Below are 18190 nucleotides of genomic sequence, written 5' to 3'. Positions count from 1 at the left end.
TTTTTGATTGGGTCATTTATTTTTCTGGAGTTGAGCTGGAGGAGTTGCTTGTATATTTTTGAGATTAATCCTTTGTCTGTTGCTTCGTTTGCTATTATTTTCTCCCAATCTGAGGGCTGTCTTTTCACCTTGCTTATAGTTTCCTTTGTTGTGCAAAAGCTTTTAAGTTTCATTAGGTCCCATTTGTTTATTTTTTCTTTTATTTCTAAAATTCTGGGATGTGGGTCATAGAGGATCCTGCTGTGATTTATGTCGGAGAGTGTTTTGCCTATGTTCTCCTCTAGGAGTTTTATAGTTTCTGGTCTTACATTTAGATCTTTAATCCATTTTGAGTTTATTTTTGTGTATGGTGTTAGAAAGTGTTCTAGTTTCATTCTTTTACAGGTGGTTGACCAGTTTTCAAATTTTATTTTTAAATATTTGATAAACTGCATACTTCTTAGAGCTTTCCATGTGGCACAGTTGGTAAAGAATCTGCCTGCCAGTGCAAGAGATGCAGAGACCATGGGGTCGCAGAGAGTCAGACACCACTGAGTGAATGAGCAATGCAGGCATCCTTTTAACCCGGGCTGGTTCCCACCCCCTCTTGTATAGCAGCGTGGCTTCCCTGGTTGACCTGAGGCATTCTTTTGGTTCTCAGAATGTATATTCTGTTTGTTAGTGCTTAGTGCTCGGTGGGACTTTGATTTGATGAGAGATTAATCCTGGTCGTGAAAAATGAGAAACAGAAGAAAGCACGTAAAATCACACTATGTGTGTGTTCAATCAAGCCTGGAAAGTAAGGCTTGCTGCGGTCAGCCTCCAGTTTATCTCCGCTCCCATCTTGTGTTCCCATCAGCATGCTAAGCTGCTCACTGTTCCCGTCTACCCCTTAGGTTGGTCTGCCTCAGCGCCTCCTACTCAGCTCCTCCTTCAGGGCCCTTCTCACATTTCTCTTATTTATTAGTAGCCTTCCCAGTTTGCTTAAAATGCCACCCCCTCCAAGCTTTTCCTGGTCAGATACCCAGTCATTCACTTTCTTGTCTGAATCCTGCAGTACTTACCTGGCGCCCTTCCAGTGGTCCCTTATTTCTGCCTCACACGGAGCCTAACCTCCTTATAAAACGAGCTCTGAACAGCCCCGACTCTTTGCTCAGCTGCACTTCCCAGCACCAAAGCCCTGGGCCCTTCGATAGACCAGATGCCTCCTGTCCATTGGACAGATGTTGGCACAAAAACCTTTAGAATTAGCCTTCATTGACCATCAGCAACATCAGAAACAGTCATGTCATTTTAGAGACATACCTCGTTTGTTTTACTAGAGACCTTGTTACTTAGCTCAGAAATTCCTAGTTTTCACAATACTTTAATTAGAACAGTTTTATTTTAGAAATCAGTGCCCCCTTAATTTAAAAAGGTTTTCTACCTTGAATGAAATTCACAGGACATTTTTGAGCAGAGGCCTCAGTATTAAATTAGCAATATAGCTTCTAAAAGTGATCAGGACACTGTGTAGAGGGCAGCATATTCAAGAGTCCCCTTTTCCTTTTAGAAACATGCCCTACCGTTTTGTGGGAATAATCAGCTTGCATTAGAACCCATATTCCTAAATCTGTCCATTGGCAACTGGGTGGGGCTTCATTGTTGAGAAGCTTATCGGCTTCTCAAAATGTGGAGAAATATCAGGTCCTAAATTTAAATCATCCAGATAAATCCAAGTAGAAATAGTTTTATTAACACAGAATCAAATTTCTAAAACCTGAGTATCTCTCAGATGCCATCTTTAAACATGATTTATAAAGTTTAAAAAGTGACTTTATTGCTTGTAAACAATTCTGAAAACATAGAGAACCTTAATAGGAAGGAGGGAAATAAATTAGTCAAAGGTATAATAATAGTGACTGCTAATATGTTGACTATTTCCTTGTTGGTCCTTTTCTACTCCTTTAGTCCTCCTCAGTTTTAATTTTTACTATAATAGATCTTCTGTTATTTCAGTCATATTTCTATCCCACGTATACTCTCCATATTCACCACCCCCACCCCAGTCTTATGTTCTTTTTATTTGTATTTAGGCTTGAACAGGTAGTTTTACATTGTACCTCATATATGGCCCTGTGGATAGGACTGGTTGATCTGATGATAATCATCGACTGGCCTAACTTCCAACAAAATGGCATTTTACTTGATTATTTACTTGTGTATTAGTAACAGTAATCAGATAGCAGTGAAAAAGTGGATAAAGGAATTTTTTCAGGAGGTTATAGAGGCATTTTTTCCTGCTTTTGTTGTTAACCGAATGTTGTGCCTGAATAGTCTCTCCCCCAGAGCAGAACTCCTGGGAAAATGCCTGCCTTTTTTTGTTTCCGTTCTCTTTCCTCTCAGCGCCTGTTACATTGCTCATGCAAAATGGACGTGCTCAAATGGTTATTGAGGAACTGGCTCTCCATGAAGTTATAAATTGTGTAGGGTTTGTTGCCCTTCACTCTCCTTACTGGAGGCATGGAGAGTTCTAAAAGGCACTTTAAATATCCTTCAATTAAAAACAAGTAAATCAAAGAAAAGGAAATGCATACAAGTTTCGTTTTAGTGAAATAATATCAAATCAGATCAAAAGGTTTGATGCTGTGTTTTATAAACAAGGTGTCCATGTTCCGGCCCCCATTTGGTTTTTGAAAGGTCCCCTAAAAATATGCAGAGCTGTGAAGAGGAGAAAAGATGCATAATACCTGTCTTGAAACTGATGAGAGAGAGCTGTGGCAATAGAAATGTTCGATACTTTATAGTTACAGTAAGAAATAACTATTGTTTTTTGGAAATGAAAGTTAACCAGAAAGTAAGCTTTGATTCTTGAAGGACTTGGGAGATCAGGAAATAGCCTCAGGACATGTTAAAGTGCATGTGTCAGCTGACTGGAGAATATTAAAGCTTTAAAAGCTCTAAAGCTGCTAAAATGTGATCACTTCTTTTTCATTTTTATATGTAGTCTTAAAATAATCTCTACCTTTTAAATAGCATCACTATGTTAAAAACACTTTAAAAATTCTTTTCTGATGTATAATAGAGATTTTAATCTTTGAGAGGCTTTTTCAGAACTTTAAAAACTCCGTATTATGTTTATTAGTATTATTCTAACAATACTTGACCATGATTTGGAGCCTCATCTCTGATGCATGTTTTATGATGAATTACTCAGTATTGTATTGCTATTTATATATTACTTATATAATTTGTAAATTATAAATTGCTATTTATATATTAAAATTTGCTGAAAAGTAAATGCATCATGTTGATGTTTGGTAGTAACCAACACAATACTGTAAAGCAATTATCTTCAATTAAAAATAAGTAAAAAAAGTAAATGCATAGTCTGCTTTTTTGGCTGCAGCTTTGGAAGCATGTTTTTGGTTTCCATTCATAAAAGAGGCCATTATTAATGTTGGCAGCTGTTGACAACTGCCCTGTGTAGCCCTCTCTCTCTTCCACGTGTCATTGGGAGAATCAAGCTTTAAACCTAACATGGAATCCAGTTGTGGTTTGGGGACCATGTACTGCGTGGGGGATCTGTCTCCTTCTGGTGCATATGTACCTGTACGAATATACAGCCTTTGATGACGTCTCTTTCAGATTCATTCCTGAATCACCTCGTTGGTTATACTCCCAGGGTCGACTGCGTGAGGCTGAAGCCGCTCTGTACCTCATCGCCAAGAGGAACCGCCAGCTCAAGTGCACCTTCTCACTAACACACCCGGCCAACAGGAGCTGCAAGGAGACTGGCAGCTTCCTGGACCTGTTCCGTTACCGGGTCCTCTTGGGGCACACTCTGACCCTGATGTTCATCTGGTAATTCTCTCTAAGGGCTCTCCTATTGATCTGCAGCCCAGGTTATTGATAATCTCTTCTTTCTTCAGGGTTACAGAAAATTTCACTCTTCCGTTCAGCATGAGATTGTTTTTCAAAAAAACAACCCACCCCTGCCTCCCTTAGGCATTGTACTCACCTGAGCTTTCTCAGCATCCTCCCTTTCAAGGAGGAAATAATGGTGCCTGCCAGGAGGTTTACTGAACTTATAGATGTCAGAAACACATCTTTGCTTATGAAGTATCTGATGTAAATTTTAAATCCCCCAGTTCAGTCCAGTTCAGTCGCTCAGTCATGTCCGACTCTTTGCGACCCCGTGAACCACAGCACGCCAGGCCTCCCTGTCCATCACCAACTCCCGGAGTTTACCCAAACTCATGTCCATTGAGTCGGTGATGCCATCCAACCATCCCATCCTCTGTGGTTCCCTTCTCCTCCTGTCTTCAATCTTTCCCAGCATCAGGGTCTTTTCCAGTGAGTCAGCTCTTCGCATCAGGTGGCCAAAGTATTAGAGTTTCAGCTTCAGCATCAGTCCTTCCAGTGAACACCCAAGACTGATCTCCTTTAGGATTGACTGGTTGGATCTCCTTGCAGTCCAAGGGACTCTCAAGAGTCTTCTCCAACACCACAGTTCAAAAGCATCAATTCTTCTGCACTCAGCTTTCTTTATAGTCCAACTCTCACATCCATACATGACCACTGGAAAAACCATAGCCTTGACTAGACAGACCTAAGTCCCCCAGCCCTCCTCCAAAAAAGAAGGAAAGCAGCAGGCACACCAGGGACAAGAGTTTCTCAGGAGGACTCTGAAGCACCTCCCCTTGGTTTTGGCCACAGTCAGGTAGCACATTCTAATTGAACATTCCCACTCACTGACTCAGCGAGTGAGCTGACTGTCGTCCCTCCTATGAATGAGATCCTCGGGGTATCCTGGTGCCACATGGCAGCCTCAAAAAAGCCTCAAAGCCCAGGTGCCAGTCAGTGAGTGAGTGGGTTATCACTTTCCAAACCTGATTTTCTGGTTTGGCTGAGTCTGACCTGCCCTCAAAATGGGTTTAGCGTTAATGTAGATTGCACTGAATGGTTCAGAATGGTTCCATTGAAAGACTAAAACTGTGGGAAAGGGAGAAATGGATAATCCATATGTAGAATTTGTAGAGTACCCATGTGTTTTAATATTGTTCATTCCATTAAAGTGCCATAAGTGTAATTTGGTCTAGGATTGGACACCAACATCATATCTACTGCCCTAAAGGATGATTGTGCTGTAGTTTGCATGTATTTGGCAAGAAGGCTACATAGATGGGGAGGGAGGTGGGAGGGGCGTTCAGGATGGGGAACACATGTAAATCCATGGCTGATTCATGTCAATGTATGGCAAAAACCATTACAATATTGTAAAGTAATTAGCCTCCAACTAATAAAAATAAATGAAAAAAAAAGATATGAAAATAAGTAAATAAATAAACAACAACAAAAAAGCTACATAGAAACTTGTATTTTTCACATGGGAAGTAGAGGTGAGTCATTTTATATGAAGTTAATCATATATATATTAAGCTAAAAAGAATAGTAGATTGAGAATAAGAAGCTGCAAAGATAGTTTTCTATAGCATGATTCTCTTTTCCCACCCAATCAAACCCTGGCTACCACCTCTATGGTTATGGGCCAGGTCACACCAGCTCACTGAGCCAGCTTGCTGCTGGAATATCATGGATACGTAAGAAATGTTGAATGAAGGACACAAGCTTGGAGGCATGGGGATTAAGGGAGTAAGGGAACCTGTTTTTTAAATGATCAATTGATTAATTACTTTTACATTTTTATTGGTATACACTTGGTCTGCACTGTCGTGTTAGCCTCAGGTGTGCAGCACAGTGAATCAGCCATGCGTATACATATATCCTTTTTTTTTTAGATTCTTTTCCCATACAGGCCTTTGTAGAGTTTTGAGCAAAGTTCCCTGTGCTATACAGTAGCACAGAGAAGGACTGTTAGTTATCTATTTTATATGGAGTAGGGCACACATGGGTGCTTCCCAGGTGGTGGCAGTGGTATAGAACCTGCCTGCCAGTGCAGGAGACATCAGTTCGATCCCGGGGTTGGGAAGATCCCCTGAAGGCGATCCCATGGCAGTCCACTCCAGTGTTCTTGCCTGGAAAATCCTGTTGACAGAGGAACCTGGCGGGCTACAGTACACAGGGTCACAGAGAGTCAGACGTTAGCAAATGAGTTTGAGCACACACTGCACCCCCCCCCCCACCTACACACACACACACACACACACACACACCGTGTATCTGTCAATCACACACACACACACACACACACACCGTGTATCTGCCAATCACACACACACACACACACACACAGCATGTATCTGCCAATCACACACACACACACACACACACACACAGCGTGTATCTGCCAATCACACACACACACACACACACACACACACACACACACAGCGTGTATCTGCCAATCACACACACACACACACACACACACACACACAGCGTGTATCTGCCAATCACACACACACACACACAGCGTGTATCTGCCAATCACACACACACCTACACACACACAGAGCGTGTATCTGCCAATCCCAGTCTCACACACACACACACACACACACACACACACACACACACACACAGCGTGTATCTGCCAATCCCAGTCTCTCAGTTTGTCTCACCCCCTTACGCGTGATAACCGTGTTTCTTTTATACATCTGTAACTCTCTGTTTTGTAGATAAGTTTATTTGTACCCTTTTTTTGATTCCACACATAGGCAACATCACATGATATTTATCTTTCTCTGTCTGACTCACTTCACTCAGTATGCCAATTTCTATGTCCTTCCATGGGAGCTACTAATTTGAGCTTCTATCAGTTGTAAAGGAAATACTTAAAAAGTATGTTCAGGTACTTAAGGCTCCATAAAATTGCATTTGCATGTCATGTAGATAGTCAGTCAAACCGTCTGTCTTGAAGGAAGCATCTACTTTCTTAGGAGTTACTTACTTACAGTTTTTAAGGTTTTTTCCCAGAATATTAACTTTGGGGTTCTGGACTTCAGGGGATTAAAAAAAAAAGACAAACTAGACCCAGAGTTGGGGAGAATATTCCTGTTTCATCTTATGCTTTACACAGCCAGGGGAGCTCTTCTCAAATAAACTTCTTGCCCCAGGGCTCAGAATGTTAAAATACATGATAACAGAGACAATGTCATTCCACATAGTGCCATTCTTTTTGAAGACGCTATAAAATTCTAAAATCTTTTCTGTGCATCTGTCATTTGAAGAAAGCCTTAACTGGGGAATGAAATTATACCTCTGTGTTTAACATCTGTTCCTTTGGTTATTTCCCACAGTAGTGCCTTTTAAAATAATTCCTTGGTGCCCTAAGTATACTGTTAAATATTATGCAAGCATTTAAAATTTTTGTTTGTGTCCCATAAAGAGGTTTGAAATGATTTTAATAGCTGTAATTATGCATCCAAATGACCAACTCTTCCATCAAGGAAATTTGTAGGCAGAGTACCCATCTCTGGACCAGAGGCCTGCCTTGTCTGTTCTCCGCATTTTGTCTTACCACCAGCTGGTAACTAAGCTCCTCTAGTGTCTTGAACTGGCTTTGTTTGTTTGTGCCCTTCTCACTACCTTCATAGCCTGAATTAAATATGCATGTGTATTTCTGTGTCTGGAATACTTCACTAGGATTTCTATTTTAAATGCAGAATAGATACATACCGACACATACAATAAATACATTAGGAATAGCATTAAGTAAGAGGGTCTCTACTGCAGATGGAAAGGATTTTAAAAATATTTTAGGAAGGGGATTCCCCTGGCAGTCCAGTGGTTAAAACCCTGTCCTTCTGATACAGGAGGCACAGGTTCAATCCCTGATTGAGGAACTGAGATTCCACAGGCTGTGTGGGGTGCAGAAAAAAAAATTAGGAAAATATTTTAGTTTGCATAGCTTGCTGCTCACAGCAAAGTACTAGTGGGCAGGGAAACAGACTGTTGCCTTGCATCCTTACCCGTGATGTCCCAGCTGTGACTCTGCTCATCATCCATAGTTTATGAATGACAGCTCCACCTAGGATGAAGTAATGGGAAGTAGCTGCTGCCGGAGCTCATTTGCCAGAGAGGGATGGGTCACTAAGCAGGCCACCTCCAGGGACCTCTCTTCCCTCGCCTGCCCTCTCCTTGGTTCCTGTGGCCCGTTCTTAATAAGGGGGGCACTTGGCCCCCCTTACTTTTTTGGCAGAGATGGAAATAAAGCTTTCCCTTTCCTGTTGATCTCTTCATAGCTGTAGCTTATTGGACTTTTTCTAAGGAAAAGGTATGCAAGTGGGAGTTTCCTCATAATTAACACTTGTCAAAATGAACTGTATAAACATAAAAACTAATGAATTTCCAAAACCCAAGTGTTTTACTGTTGTACAGAAATTTTTGGTTTACAAAATGCATTCATGTTTAACAAAGCCTAGTTTCAGGGTTTATTTATGTTCTGTTCTAGTTCATTTTATTTTTAATAATGCAGTTTCCTAGACACAAAAGGTTTTGTTTTCTGTGGTTTCAATTACCTGAGGTCAACTGCAGTATGAAAATATTAAATGAAAAATTCCAGAAAGTAAGTTTAAATTGCATGACATTCTAAGTAGTATGATGAAATCTCGTACCCTCCTACTCCATCCCACCTAAGACATGAATCATCTCTTTGTCCAGCATATCCTGCTTGTTAGTCACTTAGTCACTGTCTTACTTATCAGATCGACTATTGGTATCCCAATGCTTGTGTTCACATCACCCTTATTTTACTTAATTATAACCCCAAAGCATAAGAGTAGTGATGCCAGCAATTCAGATGTTCTCTTACTGGGCCTAATTTAGAAATTAAACCTTATCATAGGGGTGGATGTCTAGGGCAAAAAATAGTATATAAAGGGTTTGATACTATGGATGGTTTCAGGCATCCACTGGGAGTCTTGGAACATAGCCCCTGTGGATAAGCAGAGAGTGCTGTATTCCCTTCGCTCTGGAAGAAGTTCCTATTACTCCCCAGTTTGGAGTTTCAAGATGGCCCTTTCTCCTGTGTAGCTTCAGGGCTGTAAGACATAGGCTCCATGCCCGGCACAATATCTGCCACGCAAGGGGTGCTGCCTCGATGTTTCGGCAATGCTGCACAGAAATGAGTGCTGGGCTTCGATAGTCCTAGAGGAGCCTGCCTCTGCCATGTCCTCATTTTCTCTTCCCTGTTCTGGCTGTCTGCAGCATATGCACCTGCTGAAAGCCACGAGGGGTTGAGACTCTGGCCTGGTATTAGAGTCCCTGTCACTCTGGCCTGCGGGCCACCCACTGGCAACTCAGGCACTTATTAGCATGTATTCTCAACACCATCCCCTGTTGGCTTGCTCCCTAGGGTTTCTTTTCTAGAGTAATTTTCGTAATATCACAATGAGTGCTTAGGGCAAGTGTTTATAAATAGTTGAATTAAATAAATTTAAAATAGAGTCTTTGTCTTCTAATAAATGCCGAAGTGTGTAATGAGGGCACTAACGACATCTCCTCTGTCAGGACCTGGCCACTCGTTTGCTTTATAGAGCATCTAGACGTAGCTCACATCATTTCCGGGAGGAGGAAATGGCAACCCACTCCAGTATTCTTGCCTGGAGAATCCTGTGGACAGAGGAGCCTGGAGGGCTGCTGCCCATAGGGTCGCACAGAGTCGGACACGACTGAAGCGACTTAGCAGAGCAGCAGCAGCACATCATTTCCAAGGCCCCTTTATTTTTTTATTTTGTCCTAATATAGAAATTAATTAGGGTAGGAAGCCTAATGAGGTAGTCAAACTTACTCTTTGAGACAGAGGGCATTATATGAACCAGTGTTTTAACTTTTCTGGCAAATTCTTATGGACTTTTCCGTTGTCTGTCTTGTCTTTCACCCCCAATTGCAGGTTTGTGTGCAGCCTGGTGTATTATGGCCTCACCCTGAGTGCAGGTGATCTAGGTGGAAACATTTATGCCAACTTAGCCCTGTCTGGCCTCATAGAGATCCCATCTTACCCTGTCTGCATCTACTTGATTAACCAAAGATGGTGAGTATGGGTGGATATGAAATGTACCGTGTGGAGGACGCATATGCTAACATGCATGAATACCTAAATATTACTGCCTTTGTCCAAACGCAGTATCTGCTAAGTGTTCCATGGTGATTAGAATTCTTTTCAGACCAAACACAGTGAGAATTCATTTTTTAGTGTGTTATTCCTTGGGTTTCAAGTTTATGAGTTATTGTGTAGATTCTTTTTTTAATTGAAGTATAGTTGATTTACAGTGTTGTGTTAGTTTTTGGTGTATATCAAAGCAACTCAGTTATACATATATATATATATATATTCTTTTTCATAACTTTTTCCCTTATAGCTTATTACAAGATATCGAATATAGTTCCATGTGCTATACAGTAGTGAAAGGTTGTTGCTGAGCCATGAAAGACACCAGGATTCTTGGCCTCTGGAGGAGAGAAATTCAATATGGGGCCAGTGACGAGGCTTGATCACTCAGCTTTTGTGTGATAAAGTTTTATTAAAGTATAAAAGAGATAAGACAAAGCTTCTGACATAGACATCAGAAGGGGGCAGAAAGAGTGCCCCACCTGCTAGCCTTTAGCAGTGTAGTGTGTTATATACCGATCAGCAGGCAGCTAATTAGAGAAAGGAAATGTCTCAAAACTCAGAGTGGCACCAGGTCCCTCACCCACAACATGCATTTTGAAATAACACTGGCACAAAGTGAGTCAGTTCAGTTCAGTCCCTCAGTCGTGTCCGACTCTTTGCGACCCCATGGACTGCAGCACGCCAGGCTTCCCTGTTCATCACCAACTCCCAGAGCTTACTCACATTCATGTCCATTGAGTCAGTGATGCCATCCAACCATCTCATCCTCTCTTGTCCCCTTCTCCTCCTGCCTTCAATCTTGCCCAATGTTAGGGTCTTTTCTAGTGAGTCAGTTCTTTGCATCAGGTGGTCAAAGTATTGGAGTTTCAGCTTCAGCGTCAGTCCTTCCAATGAATATTCAAGACTGATTTCCTTTAGGATTGATTGGTTTGATCTCCTTGCAGTCCAAGAGACTCTCTAGAGTCTTCTCCAACACCACAGTTCAAAAGCATCAATTCTTTGGCACTCAGCTTTCTTTATAGTCCAACTTTCACATCCATACATGACTACTGGAAAAACCATAGCTTTGACTACATGGACCTTCGTTGGCAAAGTAATGTCTCTGCTTTTTAGTATGCTGCCTAGCTTGGTCATAACTTTTCTTCCAAGGAACAAGTGTCTTTTAATTTCATGGCTGCAGTCACCATCTGCAGTGATTTTGGAGCCCAGAAAAATAAAGTCTGTGACTGTTTCCATTGTTTCCCCATCTATTTGCCATGAAGTGATGGGACCAGATGCCATGCTCTTAGTTTTCTAAATGTTGAATTTTAAGCCAGCATTTTCACTGACATCTTTCAGTTTCATCAAGAGGCTCTTAAGTTCTTCTTTGCTTTCTACCATAAGGGTGGGGCCATCTGCATATCTGAGATTATTGATATTTCTCCCGGCAATCTTGATTCCAGCTTATGCTTCATCTAGCCTGGCATTTCGCCTGATGTATTCTGCATATAAGTTAAATAAGCAGGGTGACAATATACAGCATTGACGTACTCCTTTTCTGGTTTGGAACCAGTCTGTTCCATGTCCAGTTCTAATTGTTGCTTCTCGACCTGCATACAGATTTCTCAGGAGGCAGGTCAGGTGGTCTGGTGTTCCCATATCTTTAAGAATTTTCCAGTTTGTTGTGATCCACATAGTCAAAGGCTTTGTCATAGTTAATAAAGCAGAAGTAGATGTTTTTCTGAAACACTGAAAGATGAACTCCTCAGGTCGGTAGGTGTCCAATACGCTCCTGGAGATTGTGCAGAAATAACTCCAGAAAGAATGAAGAGACCAAGCCAAAGCAACAACAGCACCCAGCTGTGGATGTGACTGGTGATGGAAGTAAAGTCTGATGCTGTAAATAGCAATATTGCCTAGGAACCTGGAATGTTAGGTCCATGAATCAAGGCAAATTGGAAGTGATCAAACAGGAGGTGGCAAGAGTTGACATTGACATTTTAGGAATTGGTGAACTAAAATGGACTGGAATGGGGGAATTTAACTCAGATGACCATTATATCTACTACTGTGAGCAAGAATCCCTTGGAAGAAATGGCGTAGCCATCATAGTCAACAAAAGAGTTCAAAATGCAGTAGTTGGATGCAGTCTCAAAAATGACAGAATGACCTCTAGTTCGTTTCCAAGGTAAACCATTCAACATCACAGTAATCCAGGTCTATGCCCCAACCAGTAATGCTGAAGAAGCTGAAGTTGAACAGTTCTACGAAGACCTACAAGACCTTTTAGAACTAACACCCCCAAAAGATGTCCTTTTCATTATAGGGGACTGGAATGCAAAAGTAGGAAGTCAAGAAACACGTGGAGTAACAGGCAAATTTGGCCTTGGAGTACAAAACAAAGCAGGTCAAAGGCTAACAGAGTTTTGCCAAGAGAACGCACTGGTCATAGCAACACCCTCTTCCAACAACACAAGAGAAGACTCTACACATGGACATCAGATGGTCAGTACCAAAATCAGATTGAGTATATTCTTTGCAGCCAAAGATGGAGATGCTCTATACAGTCAGCAAAAACAAGACCGGGTGCTGACTGTGGCTCAGATCATGAACTCCTTATTGCCAAATTCAGACTGAAATTGAAGAAAGTAGGGAAAACCACTAGACCATTCAGGTATGATCTAAATCAAAGCTCTTACGATTATACAGTGGAAGTGAAAAGTAGAGTCAAGGAATTAGATCTGTTAAAGTGCCTGAAGAACTGTGGACGGAGGTTCGTGACATTGTAGAGGAGGCAGTGATCAAGAAAAAGAAATGCAAAAAGGCAAAATGGTTGTCTGAGGAGGCCTTACAAATAGCTGAGAAAAGAAGAGAAGCTAAAGGCAAAAGAGGAGAGGAAAGATATACCCATTTGAACCTAGAATTCCAGAGAATAGCAAGGAAAGATAAGAAAGCTTTCCTTAGTGATCAGTGCAAAGAAATAGAGGAAAACAATAGAATGGGAAAGATTCGAGATCTCTTCAAGAAAATTAGAGATACCAAGGGAACATTTCATGCAAAGATGGGCACAATAAAGGACAGAAATGGTATGAAGCTAACAGAAGCAAAAGATATTAAGAAGAGGTGGCGACAATACACAGAAGAACTATACAAAAAAGATCTTCATGACCCAGATAACCACGATGGTGTGATCACTCACCTAGAGCCAGACATCCTGGAATGTGAAGTCAAGTGGGCCTTAGGAAGCATCACTATGAACAAGCTAGTGGAGGTGATGGAATTCCAGTTGAGCTCTTTCAAATCCTAAAAGATGATGCTGTGAAAATGCTGCACTCAATACGCCAGCAAATTTGGAAAACTTAGCAGTGGCCACAGGACTGGGAAAGGTCAGTTTCATCACAATTCCAAAAAACGGCAATGCCAAAGAATGTTTAAACTACTGCACAATTGCACTCATCTCACACGCTAGCAAAGTAATGCTTAAAATTCTCCAAGCCAGGCTTCAACAGTATGTGAACCATGAACTTCAAGCTGGATTTAGAAAAGGTAGAGGAACCAGAGATCAAATTGCCAACATCCGCTGGATCATTGAAAAAGCAAGAGAGTTCCAGAAAAACATCTACTTCTGCTTTATTGACTACACCAAGGTGAATCATCCCATGCCATAAAGTGATTGATATGAATCTTGAAGAAAGGCAGGTTTCCAAGCAAATATATGGTTTCATTAACATAGATTAGGAGAATAATTGTATGAGTAAGACATACTGGTTTGTTGAGCCTTTATCCGTTCTGAGTCTCAAGTAGAACTAACTTGAAGAAAGACAGAGTCTAGGGTAAATACATAGTTCATTAACATAGCTTAAGAAAAACATTTACATAAGAAAAACGCAGAGGTTAGCTCAAGGTTTGAGAAATGTTAAGTTCAGTTGGAACCAGGTGTCATCACGGCAACACAGAGTTTTAAGAGAAACCTCCTTTTAATTTTGTATAGAGAAGGGAAAAAATCTGAGACTTGCAGTTTGTTTCCTCCTGACACTTAAGAGAGAGATAAAACGTGTCTGACACTTGCAGCCTATTTCCTCCATTTGGAGACCCCTAGCCTTGGTGCCCAGAGAAGGCAATGGCACCCCACTCCAGTCCTCTTGCCTGGAAAATCCCGTGGACGGAGGAGCCTGGTGGGCTGCAGTCCATGGGGTCGCTAAGAGTCCGACACAACTGAGCGACTTCACTTTCGCTTCTCACTTTCATGCATTGGAGAAGGTAATGGGAACCCACTCCAGTGTTCTTGCCTGGAGAATCCCAGGGACAGGGGAGTCTGGTGGGCTGCGGTCTATGGGGTCGCACAGAGTCGGACACGACTGAAGCAACTTAGCAGCAGCAGCAGCAGCCTTCGTGCCTGTTACTGTCTCAGTAGGACCTTGTTGTTGATCTATTTTATATATAGTAGTTTGTGTCTGCCAATCTCAAACTCCTCTAATTTATCTCTCCCCACCCTTCCTCTTTGATAACCATAAGTTTGTTCTATGTCTGTGTTTTGTGGATAAATTCATTTGTGTCATATTTTAAATTCCACATATAAGTAATATCATGATATTTGTCTTTCTCTAAGTAACTGGCTTCACTTAGTATGACAATATCTAGGTTCACGTTTTATAAATAAGTTCTTTGGATCATATTTTAGATTACACATATAAGTGATATCATATTTGTCTTCCTCTAAGCGACTTTACTTCGCTTAGTATGATAATGTCTAGGTTCATCCATGTTGCTACAAATGGCATTATTTCGTTCTTTTTTATGCCTGAGTAGCATTCCACTGTATTTATGTACCACATCTTTATCCATTCATCTGTTGATGGACATTTAGGTTCCTTCCATGTCTTACCTATTGTAAATGGTGCTTCTGTGAACATTGGAGCGCAGGGTATCTTTTCTGTTTTTCTCCGGATATATGCCCAGGATTGCTGAATCATATGGTATCTATTTTTACCTTTTTAAGGAACCTCTATACTGTTCTCCATAGCGGCTTATACCAATTTACATTCTCACCAGTAGTGTGGAGGGTTCCCTTTTTTTCACATCCTCTCCAGCATTTATTGTTTGTTGAGTTTAAATTATGAACATTCTGGTTGGTGGGAGGTGATATCTTGTTTTTATTTGCACTTCTCTAATAATTAGCAATGTTGAGCATCTTTTCCTATGCTGATTAGCCATCCGCACATCTTCTTTGGAGAAATGTCTATCTAGGTCTTCTTAGATTTTTAATCCAATATTAAAAGACATTACCACCTGACTGTTTTTAAGCAGGCTGTGTGTAATTTGTTCATCCCAACACATGGGAATATCAGCTCGACCTATATAGAACTCCACGACCCAATCAGAATTTCATAACCCTGTCATGGTCATTTAGAAACTCTCACACAAGACAAAGAACTGGAGGAACAAGAAAGACTTTTCTTTCCTTTTAAGTCCCACCGGACTTTGTTGATGGGAAGAATAGATCCTCTTTTACCAATCATAGTCAGTGAGCACAGTTTTGAAATATTTTTTAATAGAGCACTCATTCCTTGGCTTTCTCAGATTCCTTCTATTGCTGAACCCCTGACCAGGTCAGTTGGAAATTGTGAGCTCGGAATCAGTTGGCTTATACCATTTCTCATTTTCTAGAAGTCATCATTTTTATTAAAAAAAAACAGCATTCCTTTAGCATGCACTGGATGCTGTCATCCTTGGTCAGCTTAGTTTAAAGGGCAGTTTTAGATTCCATTCAGTTGATGGGCTTTTCTCTGGGGATTGGTCCCAGGTGCCTCTGCTGACCCCTCTCTTCATGACTGTACTCAAATCATGGTCCAAGGGCTGAGTCAGGCAACGTATTCAGACATCTGTCCCAACATCCTCAGGGGGCCAGACACCCCTCAGGTGTTCTTCCTGTTGTTAGCTTCCTGTGCCCCACTCTGACGACCATGTAAAGTGTCACAAGGACATAGCCCATGGTGTGTCCTGTATGTCTTTGAATCCCTAATGCCTGCCTTGAATGATGCCTGTCATTTGAGAGACATTGGATACTGACCGTTAAATTAAGCACAGTAACCGGGAGACTGGCATCCTCCCCTGTCCCGCAGCCACCACCACTGGAGTCAGGATTAAACCTGAAGCAGAGGGAAGGAGCACCACATCGGGGTTCAGGCAGACCTGTCCTAGCCACGTGTTAATTTAATGACTTTGAGAAGTTAACGTTCCTCGATGTATTTATCCTTAACCAGGGATTATGAAAGTCTCCTGGAAAAATTATCATAAAAGTACCAAATAACATTGAAGCTCCTCACAGAAGACCTAGCACATTGCCTAGTAAAGGAAGGCTTATGAATGTTCATATCTTTCTTTCAAGTCTAGAGCTCTTATTTGAAAATTATTTCCCCCGAGAAAGTGTGCAATGAATTTCACTTAATTCTGATACACTAACAAGAAATTTCCTTCTGTTTGTCTTTTTAAGAGAGGAAAAAGGTATATAAAAATTTAACTGCTTAAGATGCAAATAACCAGAAAATGAATAAGTGAAATAAAATTCTCCGTGTTTCAGTTTTCTTCTCTAGAAGATGGAGAACCTTTAAGCACATGTCTTAAAGGTTGATTATTAGCATTAAGTAAGATGATAAAGACAGAAAGCTTTTCCAATAGTGCCTAGAACATAGTGAGCACTCACAAAAGTAGATGGGATGATTCTTTGTTCTTGTCCCGCACACATCATTTAATCCTGCTGGTTTTCCTTTGCTTTGTGATGGTTACTTAAGTCATGTCTTGGTCAGTCACACTTACTACCCACTCCTTAAGAAAAGATGAACATGTAATAAAAGTGGGGACATTTAAAAAAGAAGGTTAGGGGGATGGTGGAAATGAATGTGTAAGTTTCTCAAGAGAAACATGAAGTTCTTTGTTTTATTTAGGTTTGGTCGGAAGCGGACATTGGCAGCATTTCTATGCCTCGGAGGACTGGCTTGTCTTATTGTCATGTTTCTTCCAGAAAAGAAAGGTATGCCTTTCCAATTTCTACATGAGGGTTTTCAACAGCACTTTTATTACAATGAATCTCAATATAGTGGAGAGATTACCATATGCCATGCTTCATTTCTGTGATTGCATATTATTTAGCAATTGTGTGGGGTATAATGGGCCAGATTCTTTCCATTGCCTAAACTATTCTCTGGGTGAATAATGTGCTTAGAGGTGCACTATTAATTCTTTCAGGCGATTAAGCTACCATCTGGGGTGTCTGGACTGCAGTACTGGTGTTGTTAGAGTTGTTTATTTGATGATGATGAGGGCCATTTAGTTCTGCACAGAAGGAAACTCTGTCCAAGGCTGCAGATTACCCTCCTCAGTCCAGCCAATCACAAGACTGGAGATGAGAGGCACTGGTCCTCCACGGTGGTTTTGGCACCCCTCAGCGTCTCCATCAGTACTTCCAAGGCACCCTGATAATAGCAAGAGCAGAATAATATTGGTGATGATTGACCTTCTCTCAGTCTTTTGTAAAGTGTGAATAAAACATCCTTAGGAAATGTCACTATTTTTATATTTGTCGCGTTGTCATGTAAACACAGCTTTAAAGAAAAGTCCCTTTGGCACTCATTTCTAACATGATTTCTACTCTTCTGTAGAAATTCTATTGATAATGCTGTTTCTCAACTTCTTTTCTGCAGTAGCACACCTGAGGCGTGCCCTCTATTGCATCAAAAACTGTGGTTTTAGCAGTGATTTTCGAGGATAAGAAATGGGTCAGAATGAACTCTCTGCTTCTGGGGCATAGGGTACAATGAAAACCCTGTTCTTAGAGGCTTTTGGATTTTGTTAGGGCTCCATCATGGAGCTTGTTCTTTAGGTGAGAATCATTGTGAAATGGTTTAACATAAATGTTTTTAAGGGGGTGCTAAGCTGGGCCGCTTATAGGGTCTTAGTTCCCCAACCAGGAAATGAACTCAGGCCCAGCAGGTTGGGCTTTCCCCCTGGTTCAGCGGTAAAGAATCTGCTGAAGTGCAAGAGTCATAGGAGACACGAGTTCGATCCCTGGGTCAGGAAGATCCCCTGAGGAAGGGCATGGCATCCCACTCCAGTATCTCCTGGAGAATCCTGTGGACAGAAGAGCCTGGAGGGCTCCAGCCCATACGGTTGCAAAGA

The 18190-nt window shown here is 41.3% G+C and overlaps 1 protein-coding gene across 5 annotated transcripts in view; it reads left to right on the top strand.

Moving 5' to 3' along the window:
• SLC22A15 (solute carrier family 22 member 15) overlaps nt 1-18190 on the top strand; it is a 98409-nt gene that overhangs the window by 60993 nt on the left and 19226 nt on the right. For all 5 annotated transcript variants that reach the window (XR_011487636.1, XM_070467246.1, XM_020891969.2 and 2 more), the window contains exons 6-8: nt 3607-3822; nt 9815-9955; nt 16960-17045. Coding sequence is in view for 4 of the 5 variants with exons in the window: in XM_070467246.1 (XP_070323347.1) it covers nt 3607-3822; nt 9815-9955; nt 16960-17045 (443 nt within the window). In the remaining variant the exon portion in view is untranslated. The remainder of the gene's footprint in view (nt 1-3606; nt 3823-9814; nt 9956-16959; nt 17046-18190) is intronic.

The sequence above is a fragment of the Odocoileus virginianus genome, chromosome 5, assembly GCF_023699985.2.
Source record: "Odocoileus virginianus isolate 20LAN1187 ecotype Illinois chromosome 5, Ovbor_1.2, whole genome shotgun sequence".
Classification (NCBI taxonomy): Eukaryota; Metazoa; Chordata; class Mammalia; order Artiodactyla; family Cervidae; genus Odocoileus; species Odocoileus virginianus.
This window is presented reverse-complemented; position numbering and strand designations above follow the sequence as displayed.